Below are 10,581 nucleotides of genomic sequence, written 5' to 3'. Positions count from 1 at the left end.
CTGAGTAAAGACCCATATCCTCTGCTTTTTTCATCAAAGTGCTAAATCCTTCCGCTGCAATCACAAAGAGAAATGGGGATAGCGGATCCCCTTGTCTAAGACCTCTGCCCATCTTAAACTCCTTTATTTGGACTTCCATTTACCAACACCGATAAATAATATATACTTAAACATTCTTTAATCCACTTTAACCATTTATTGTGGAATCCCATTTTTTTCATCACCGACAATAAAAAATTCCAATTGACCGAGTCGTATGCCTTTTCGAAATCCACTTTAAACTGCACAACTTCTTTCTTCTTTCCCCCTTGCCTTATCCATTATCTCATTTGCTATCAAAATCCCATCCATTATTTGTCTTTCAACATGAAACGCCACGCCGATTGATTATGTGAGATCAAATCCTCCAACTCCTTTTTTCAATACAAAATTGGTCTATATTCTGAAATTTTTGTCAGATTCTTTTTGTTAGGTATAAGCACCAAGAACATGGTGTAAAATTAGTTTAGCTAAGTTTAATCTCAATAACTAATCGTTAGTTGGTTCAGTGGTGATTGACGTTGGATTTGGTACGGAGAACCACAGTTCGATCTCCGCAACTGCGATTGGGAGGGTGATGAAACCACTTGATGCCAGAACTCGCCCCTGAACCGGAAACCGGTGATATAAAGCCAAAGAAAAAAGTTTAATCTCAATAAATTAAATGAAATTTTCCTTTTGATTTTCCCTCTTACCGCCGTTAACTTTACCTTTTTTCCAGAAATTTTACCCTAACAACAATTTGAGCCAAAATCAATTTCACCTCCGTTTTTGTTTCAGTACCAAATTGATTTCACCTTCCAAGAATTCAACTCCTTCTCGGTTACAACTCGTGTCGATTTCACTTCAGGCGGCGACAACACCTCCTCTCAGCAACAACAACTTCGAATTCGTTTTGAGGTAAATCTTCTCTCATCTTTCACTATTTTTCTATCTTCATGAATCCAAGAGCTTAATCACATTGTGAATCTGCTTGTTGTTAGCTAGGGTTTATGGTATTATTTGGTGTCGTAGGAAATTTTCAAGGGTTCTATTTAGAATTATAGATGGGTATTATTTGTGTTTAGTATTTTGACATTGTTCTGGTTTTCTGTAGAATATGAAATTTCTAATAGTGATACAATCATTAGAACTGAAGAATTTGATTTCAGAGTTGAGCTATGGTTAATATTTTCGGTTTGATTGCTTAAGTTGGTGCTGCTTTGCATACTTAAGAACCAAAATTAATATGTTCAGATTGTTAGAGAGAGTTTAGTTAGGAAGTAGAGCTGACATATATTGAAGATGGCTAGAATATACAATGAGGAACTAATTCCCTCTCTAGCATTTCAAAAAGTGAAACCAATGGAAAGTGTTGAGTACCTTGTGAGGTGACAAGGAAGGAACTAATGAAAAAGATAATTTGCGAAAAAGACAGTTTCGAGTTTTTAGATTCTTTGAGAAATCCATAGTGTGTAACAAGCAATCCCCCTAATTAAACCTTAGTTATGTAAGCCAAGCCCATCTCGCCAACAAAAAGGCCAAGCCCTAAAAATCAATTTCATTGCAGACCTGGAAATTGGACCGGACCTGCCTAAATGAATTAATCCAGGTCTGGTTATCCGATTCTTTATGGTACTTGATCGTCGCCTTTCAAATCTTCAATCGGAAAACATTTGAATTTTATGCAGAAAACACACATATAAAGGAGGGTAACAGAGCCCTTTTATTTTTTTTCCCCCAGTTGGTAAAATGCTGCCAATGAGAATTTTCCACTCTAAAAGGTGGCTTTGTAGAAGCTTCTCGAACATTCTTCACTCGGAGCCTTTGCGAGTGTGTGTTGTTGGAAGTGGCCCTGCTGGTTGCTACACTGCCGAGAAGGTTAGTTAACTTTTTAGGTTTCTTAATTTTGAAATTTGTAAATGGGTAACGAAATTGGGTAATTGGATTGCATTTGTTTAGATGTTGAAGGCGCATCAACAAGCACAGGTTGATATCATTGATAGGTTGCCTACGCCTTTTGGGTTGGTTCGCTCTGGTGTTGCACCTGATCACCCTGAAACAAAGGTCTATTTTTGTTACTATTTTGTTTTGGTGCATTTGTTTATAATTGTTGAAGTTCTTATTTATTTCAGGTTTAAATTGGTTTATTTGAGCTTGGGAGAGTTTAGGGAAAACAATGTTATAGATTATGAAAACAACTTATAGCTTATATGAAAACAATTGGCTTTATTGTCATGAACTCTTGTTTGAAGAATGATCACAAATGCATGTCATATTTGTGGTGCTTAATTCTTCATAATTAACGTGTAACATTTGTGAATTTAAGGCTTTGTTTGAGAGTTTAGGAGAGGAGGGTAATGGAGGGTTTTGAAAAAAAGAAAGGATGATGTGGAAAGAATGGAGGGTTTTGGAAGGGGAGGGCTTTGGGGGGTTTTAGATGAAATTTTTGCATTCTACAAACTATTGTGCCTACTGTCAAATATCTTTGTGATGGATTTTAGGCGACTCTAGAAAATATTAAAAAAAAATAATGTTTTACTATTTTGGTGCTGGGTTTGGGTAGGCCATTTTGGGTTATCATTGTAGAAATCAGGGTAGTTTGTTTTGTAGAGAAGATGGTAGAGTCGCGTGTTTTTTTCTGGAAAAAGGCAGTGCCTCTGTGTTAGGTGCTTTCGTCATGTGTGAAGGAGATTAGTAGAAGCAAACACCGGTAAGGAGGGTTAGTTATATAGAAAATAGTTATAATTAGCAATAGGGGGAGACCAAGGAAAACTATATGTCAAATTATCAATTGAGATTTAGCGTTAAACAATCTGTCTTTGGATTTAGTACTTGGCAGAATATTATACTTTATAACGTAATTTGTTAATTTGTTATTATTGTTTGGGGTTGGGATGGGGTTTTCTATATTTTTCTTTGATGAGAGTAACTCTATGGAGCTTAGTTTACCAGAAAACTTGCAACAGATTGTCGTCAACCAATTTTCAAGAGTGGCGCAACATGAACGATGCTCATTTTTTGGAAATGTGACCCTTGGATCCAGCATATCTCTTTCTGAATTACGCAAGCTGTATGATGTGGTGAGCCTTTTGTTCTGAATTTGTTATTCCAATGGTAAAATGTTCCGTGTACATGATGATCAGCTGTACTATCTTTTTCAATGACTCATTTATGCATTCGAGCAGGTTGTCCTTGCATATGGTGCTGAAAGCGACAGAAATCTTGGTATTCCAGGAGAAGTATGTTTGATTTATTCATTTTTCTTTTTTCTTATAGTGATATGATGCTGGAATATTTGTATTCATCGATACTTCCAATAGTATAAGTGACATTTTATTATTTGTCATGTGACAGTTACCCATTAACTGATAATGTGTTGCTTTCATTTTAATGCCTTGTTTACATTTTTTAATTCTCAGAACTTAAAAGGGGTAATATCAGCCAGAGAATTTGTTTGGTGGTATAATGGGCACCCAGATGGACGAAATCTTGATCCAGACCTGAAGAGCACGGATACAGCTGTAATTCTTGGACAGGTAACTCTACCTCATATATTCTTACAATGGCTAAATTTTACAGCGACTCTGAGCTGAAAAAATGCTATAACGTTTTGTTTCATTTTCATAAGAAAAGACACTTGCAGTAAATTAATGTAAAGTACATACTTGTAGTAAATAAATGTTAAGTACACACATGCGAGATGATTTTTCAAAACATATAAAGCAACTTTGTGCTATTAAACTCCTACCATGACGGAGGTACATATTAGGGTTGACCCATTGTTGTTGATTCCACAGCTCAAATCCTAATCAATTAGATGACTTATATGATTTAATTTTTAACTTTGATTAAGGTTTATTAGAGAACGGTTTTATTTAATTTCAGGGGAATGTTGCTTTAGATGTTGCACGTATTCTTTTACGACCTACTACAGAGTTAGCAACAACTGATATTGCCAGTCATGCTCTGGCTGCTTTAGAGGAGAGCTCTATCAGGTTTTAATGGCATTATTTGAAACAACCATAAATTCTTATTGATATTATTCAGCATGTTGTTTATCAGTAATATAAGCAATATTACAGGGTAGTTTATTTGGTTGGAAGACGTGGTCCAGCCCAAGCAGCTTGTACTGCCAAAGAGCTACGTGAAGTTCTAGGTAGCTTTTTGCATAAAGTCCTATTTTTTACCCATTTAGTTTTCTTATTCATAATTGTTTGATTCTTTTTGGTGTCGTCCTATATGTAACTCTTCGGAAAAGGTCACTTTGGTTATATGATGTACTACATAATGGTTTTCTTTGTAAAAGTATACTTCTCAGTTTACATAGTATACCTTGTTATGTTGGTTTCTAATTCTCCATTGGTTTGCATGATTTCAGTTTTTGACTTGCTGTTTGATATATTATATTGGTTTATAGTTATTATATGTATTGGTCACAATTACTGTTTTACACCATTCCCACTTACATTACACTAACTGAAGCTCCAGCATCTATTTACAGGTATTCACAATCTTGATATTTCAATAAAGGAGTCTGATCTACTTCTAACCCCAGCTGATGAGGTATAAGATGAACCAATTTTATTTGATTCATCATTATTTTTCCAATCTTCACCCAGGAAACATGAAAATATAAAGATTCCCCGAGTAGTATCTATTTTCTACTTGCCGTTTTGTAGTTCTATTTTCCTGTTTCGCATCTTCTATCGAGAATATAGATATGTTATTCTGTAAATGTTTTTATAATTAAAAAAACTTAGATTTCTTTTCACTAATGTTATCAATGTGTTGATGTTTTCACTTGGCAAAGGAAGAGCTTAAGAGCAACCGAATACACCGGAGAATTTTTGAGTTGTTATCCAAGGCAGCCACCTCAAGACCAAGACATACTGGTTTGAACCAGCGCCAGCTCCGTTTTGTGTTCTTCCGTAAACCAGATAGCTTTCAAGAATCAAAAGACAGTACTGGCCATGTCTCTGGCGTGCGTTTTGAGAAGACTGTTCTTAAAGGTAATTTTCATTTTTATATGAAATTAATTTATTAGAATTTAGAACATGGGTAATATAATAGAATACGGTCAATAGTTTAAAATTGGCATAATTTTTTGTGAACTGATAAGCCCAATGCATATACACTACTGAGATTGTTTGAAGTGTCATTAAATATGAGTCTTTCTTTTACCATGATATTCTTTTTTGATTACTCAAATTGATTTTATAGGTGTGGGCCCTGGAAAACAAATTGCCGTTGGTACCGGAGAATTTGAAGATATAAAATGCGGGTATACCCTAGAAACAATATTAAATCACTAAGTTTTTTATTTGTAAATATTGTTATCATTTGGCATGAAATATTTTCTGCTAATATTATTATATTCAAAACTTCATATGCTACAATATTATATATTATATATCCTGCATTGCATAGAGTAAAGAGATTAACAATTTTCTCTGCAAATGACTGATTGCAGCCTCTACCGATATTTATTCCTGCACTGTTATCACAAAATGGTCAGAATGTTTACTGATTAAATTGCCATTTGCTGGCTTTTTTGTAGGATGGTCCTTAAGAGCATTGGTTACAAATCAGTACCGGTAGATGGCCTACCTTTTGATCATAAGAAAGGTGAAAGAATAATTAGTGTTCCCAATTTAATCTCTTTTAGTTCATATTATTGTTAATTAATATTACATATTTTCTTGTGACAAAGTCATGTTTCTATTCTATATTAATTTCAAAATATGCTTGTTTGTAGAAATTTCTGCTGGTTTTGGGAAAATGGTACTTTCTAAATAGTATTTATTCAGCCTTTTTTTTCACTAAGTTGTGATTTGTTTTTAACTTTTGGAGCACATGGTTTGTTGAATATGTGTTTGCATTATTGTAGTTTGTTTGAAGTTCCGTATTACTTAGGTTCTCGGGCTGTTGAATGTATAAATATGTGAGGACAATCTCACCCTTTGACTAATTTTTGGGGTTGAGATCCAAACATATTTAACATGGTTTTGTCGATGGCAGGATTTTGAATACTATATTGTTTGATTGACTGTGACCATATTAGACTTAGCAGTTGATCAGAGATTCAGAAGTTTTTATGTGGCAATAAAACAGTACTTGGATGGCCCAAACCTTAAAATCAAAATTATAGATTTAACTTGCACTAGTGTATTCACTGGTTTTTTCTTCAGTGTCTGTAGGTAGAACTTATAAATGGATTCATTCGGTTGCTCTTTTGGGATGATGCAATTTGATTTATTTATTTTCCTCTGTAGAGATTGGAGGATTCTAATCTTCCTGCTTTGTAGTCTCTCCTTTTGTTAATAATAATAACTCATGCATTATAAAAAATATTATGTTTATATTTTTCAGACATTGACCAATAATTAAGCAACATGATACTTTGGGGTATCTAGATGTGTCATATCTGACAGTAGTTCTTAGCTAATATATATTATGCGTTCCTTTCAGGTATAGTTCCAAATGATAAAGGTCGAGTGTTGCATGAGACTACAGATACCGCAGTTCTTGAAGAGGGCTTGTATGTATGTGGTTGGCTGAAGAGAGGGCCAACTGGGATTGTGGCGACAAACCTATATTGTGCTGAAGAAACCGTATGCGACTCTTTCTTTTCTATTCATATTGTCCCTATAAAAGTTAAACTGTTAGAAGTAGCCAATCTCATAGTTTTCATGTTTTCGTCAGAATTCTCAAAGTTGAGTCCGAGTTAATGAGATTGACGTGAGCTTTTAGTTGTTAGGTTGTTACCCATTTAACTTAACCCATATTTTAAAGGTTCAAACAGATCATGTTTTTTCTCATGTTATTTAGCTGAAGTTTCTCTTCATTGTTCCTTTGTATTAAAAACCTGCAGCATTAATTCTAGTTAAAAATAGAATAAGCTCAACTACTTAATATCGTTTTAAAGCTTTGATTCAACAGCTTCTCAAACCCTGTATTTCTCGATTCCCAATCCCGAACCCTGTATTTCTTGATTCCCAATCCCGAGTTCATTCAATGTCCTTCCACTTTCTAGTTCCTTTGATCTCGGTCAAACTCTAGTTTTCTCATTTTGAGTTCCTTTTTCTAAATCTGGGACAGATTCTCCACAATATTTCCTTAGTGGGTTCATCAAACACAAGATCCTTTCCTTGCTAGTTTAGAAGACAAATCATAATTGGCCCTCTCAATGATTCGTAAGTGTTATTGAACCTATCCAACTGCAATACCATACCTAACAAATCATATCCATTTAATGCTTATTTATAAGCTATTCCGAGAAGTTTACTGAAATAATTCGAACATTTGTACAAGTACTTATGTTATGAGATAAGCCTAAATAAGCTTTTCTAAATGTTGACTAAATTCCACACTTATGAGGAACATTGTTTTTTCCCTTTGTAGATCTATTTTTGCAGCATGCATTTTTTATGGGATATTGGGAATAGTGATCTTATCTGTTTCTCGCTGTCCTCTTCATTCCCCGTAAAAGAATTAAACCGATTGTCGTCAAGCTACCTGTTTTGAAACATCATACATATAACTGCAAAAATTTCACAAACCACATTTTTCTTAGGCGCTCTATTTGACCAATTTTTTGTACGACCAAATTTTCATTTCAACTATGTCATTTAAGTCACACATAGTTCACTGTGAAAGCCTATTTTACCCTTCAAAATGCCTTATTTGGGACATGTTACATAGAAGAATATGATTGCTCAACTTTTAACAACAGAGAAGAGGGAGGGGTAGCTAAAGTTTGCATGTGATTACTGGTTTTGTATTTTCTGCTGACAATTGACATGATAGGTTTCAAGCATATTAGAAGACCTTGAGAAAGGAGCTTTGATTTCATCAACGGCCGCACCAAAACCCGGTAGGGACGGTCTCCTCAATCTTTTGCACAATAGAAATGTACGAAATTTCTCATTCCATGATTGGGAAAAGATAGACTTTGAAGAAAGGAAGCTTGGAAGTTTAAGGAACAAGCCTAGGGAAAAACTAGCCACTTGGAACGAACTACTGTCTGCTACGTCAGAAGGAACCGAATATTCAACGTGATGCATTATTTTATCCCGGTAAACATCTTTTCATGCATCAAGGAAACACAATAATTGAAAGAAGACTTTCAGAATCCACACTCATTGGTGAAGATATCAACAAGGAAGTCCGGTTCAAGAGTTCTCTTGCAAAATGATTTTTAGATTGCATACTAATCATGCACACAATAAGCTGTTGAGCAATTATGATTGCCTGATTATTGTCTTATTGATACTTTCGATTGTCAGTGTACACTATTTTTTGTATTAAATTAAATAAGCAATGACATATTACAATTATAAGTTACAATAATTGTCATTATTGTAAACATTTAAACACTTATTTGCCTATAGTTCATTGTACACATTAAGCAAAGTTTGCAATACAGCCTGTACTCAGCTGCCTAATGATATGATGCACTGAGATCTTAACATAAACCAAACTGGAGTAGGCCATCACCAAACGGTCTATTTCAGATTGAAATTATTGTCTCTGCATAACTTTTTATAATATTTGACTTATTTTGAAGTGACGCTCGATGCGGACCCAAAAAGCAGAAAGAAGTGACCCAACAAAGTGATTTTCTGAAGATTATGTTTGGGTGGCTCTGCCTCCATGGCTCCATCACAGACTGTAAAACACATGCTATCACAGGGAAGGATATTCTTACATATTTAATGGCTTATATTTTACTGTGGTTCATTCAATGGTATAAATTCAATGTCTCACATGTTATGTTTGGTTGGTTTGAAACATTATTTTCAAGTAAATAGTAATGTTTCATTTTGATGATCCCCACAAGGGGAACGATATTCACCCAAGATTGATTTTTTTTGTGTGTGGCCAAATCCATCCTTTAACAGTGTGTTTAGTAATCATCCTAATGCAGGGTGATCAAATATTTTGAAGTGCTAATTGATGCAGTAAAAGACATGATTATTTCATGCAGTAAAGGTACTTTCATCCATTCAAAACTAAGCTTAAAATGTGAATTATTCAATTTTATCTATTGATTATAATCTGTGATTAAGAAAGATCTAGAGAGTAACGATTTTGAGAGAAGCATGATTCTTAATTGAACATTATGACGCTAGTTGATTCCATATAGTCAACTATACTTAGTGAGATAAGACTTGTTTTTGTTGCTGAGTTTTGGCAAACAAAGGGAATCCATTTTCATTAGTACGTTCGTACACATGATGAGATAAGATAATGAAATAGATGGACATGAATTCACTTCAATGTTATGAGATGGAATATAGTCCACAAACAATGACTCTTTCTAAAAATGAAATGGGATTCTCACAATTCTCTTTGCATGGCTCTAAACTTAACTAATCAATCATTCAGATTTCAGGCCTTTCAAGTGTTTCACACTTTGTCTGTTTTGTTGGGTTTTTGTATCAACTTTTTGCATAAACTTCAAACTTCAAGATCTGGAAAAAGGAAGGAATATGGTATAAATTTTCTTTGGACCAAATATTATTGAGATATGATTGGAGAGACTTCAAAGTAAAATTATATGTTAGATTTGAAAAAAGTTATAATCAATATACAATATTTACTGATTTATAAATCGAGATTCATGGAAGTATAAAAATAAGACAGAAGAATAAAAGCCATTTTCTAAGAATTCGAATCTTTAGTGCTACTAGTAGCATTGCATTTTTAGTGGGAATCAAATTCTTACACTACATGTAAAATCATTTCATATGATAATTTAAATATTTAGTTGACTTGAGTTACGTTTTGGTTGTGATCCATTCTGTCAGAGATTTATATTATTACACGTACACATATATATTTTTTAAATGAAATAATATTTGTCCTCCTTTATAGTTATTTGTTATATCATTAACCCTCTTAAACTTTTGGAAAGTTGGCTATATAACTTAATTAAATTACAAATTAATGTGCATATTACTCAGAGATTCTAGATTTCACCGTAATAAATTTGTATCGATGTTCTATTATAAGAGGGGATTGTCCATAAAACCTTTATATAAGCATACTATATTTTTGAAAATTCAAAATTGCATTTTATGTGTTCGGAAATTCATCTCGAGCTATTCAAATCACAATCAAAATGTTCATTCTTAGATCCACCTCATTTTGAACAAAATATGATTCGGAGATGCATCTCAGTATGACATTTAGTATATTCGAATATGTATCTCCAAAATGTTTCCTCGGATTTTGTTTGTGAATTTGGAAGGGAGGGGAAGACTAGGATGTCAACTTGCCTCCGTTAGCGGGGACCCCATGGGGATTCTCCGTTTGGGGACCCAAAGACGGGGAAATTTCCCCTCGCGGAGACGGGGATGGGGAACAAAGTCTCCCCGAAGGCACTTCGGGGATGAGGGTGGCGTAAATATCCCCCGCCTCGTGGAGTCCCCGCCCCGCCTAAAATAGCACAATGTCCTTGATTAATATATAATTTTAAATTATTAGGTAAGTTTATTTGTCATTTCTTATAATTAATCTTATACACAAATTTAAAATATATATGTATTGTTAGTAAAA

The 10,581-nt window shown here is 34.2% G+C and overlaps 1 protein-coding gene across 2 annotated transcripts; it reads left to right on the top strand.

Annotated features, from left to right (window-relative positions):
- The first annotated feature begins 725 nt into the window (after window positions 1-725).
- On the top strand, window positions 726-8,370 carry LOC131603852 (NADPH:adrenodoxin oxidoreductase, mitochondrial). Of its 2 annotated transcripts, none has more exons than XM_058876287.1 (14): window positions 726-939; window positions 1,763-1,899; window positions 1,981-2,085; window positions 2,988-3,101; window positions 3,207-3,260; window positions 3,441-3,557; window positions 3,907-4,016; window positions 4,104-4,177; window positions 4,523-4,584; window positions 4,832-5,030; window positions 5,242-5,302; window positions 5,579-5,646; window positions 6,490-6,632; window positions 7,828-8,370. In XM_058876287.1, exons 2-14 carry the CDS (start codon window positions 1,771-1,773, stop codon window positions 8,077-8,079), a joined length of 1,488 nt encoding a protein of 495 aa, XP_058732270.1. In that variant the 5' UTR covers window positions 726-939; window positions 1,763-1,770; the 3' UTR covers window positions 8,080-8,370. The 2 variants fall into 2 exon arrangements, with proteins under 2 accessions (XP_058732270.1, XP_058732271.1); XM_058876288.1 differs by having other exon boundaries at window positions 1,710-1,899.
- Window positions 8,371-10,581: the final 2,211 nt, after the last annotated feature.

This window comes from Vicia villosa, linkage group LG5 (genome assembly GCF_029867415.1).
Source record: "Vicia villosa cultivar HV-30 ecotype Madison, WI linkage group LG5, Vvil1.0, whole genome shotgun sequence".
Lineage (NCBI taxonomy): Eukaryota > Viridiplantae > Streptophyta > Magnoliopsida > Fabales > Fabaceae > Vicia > Vicia villosa.
Note: the sequence above shows the minus strand (reverse complement) of the source record. Positions and strands in the feature narration are given on the sequence as shown.

Coding starts and splice junctions, on each gene's coding strand:
- LOC131603852 (XM_058876287.1), top strand. CDS start 1,771: ATGCTGCCAATGAGAATTTTCCACTCTAAAAGGTGGCTTTGTAGAAGC. Junction 3,261..3,440: donor ATCTTGGTATTCCAGGAGAA/GTATGTTTGATT, acceptor TTTAATTCTCAG/AACTTAAAAGGGGTAATATC. Junction 3,558..3,906: donor CAGCTGTAATTCTTGGACAG/GTAACTCTACCT, acceptor ATTTAATTTCAG/GGGAATGTTGCTTTAGATGT.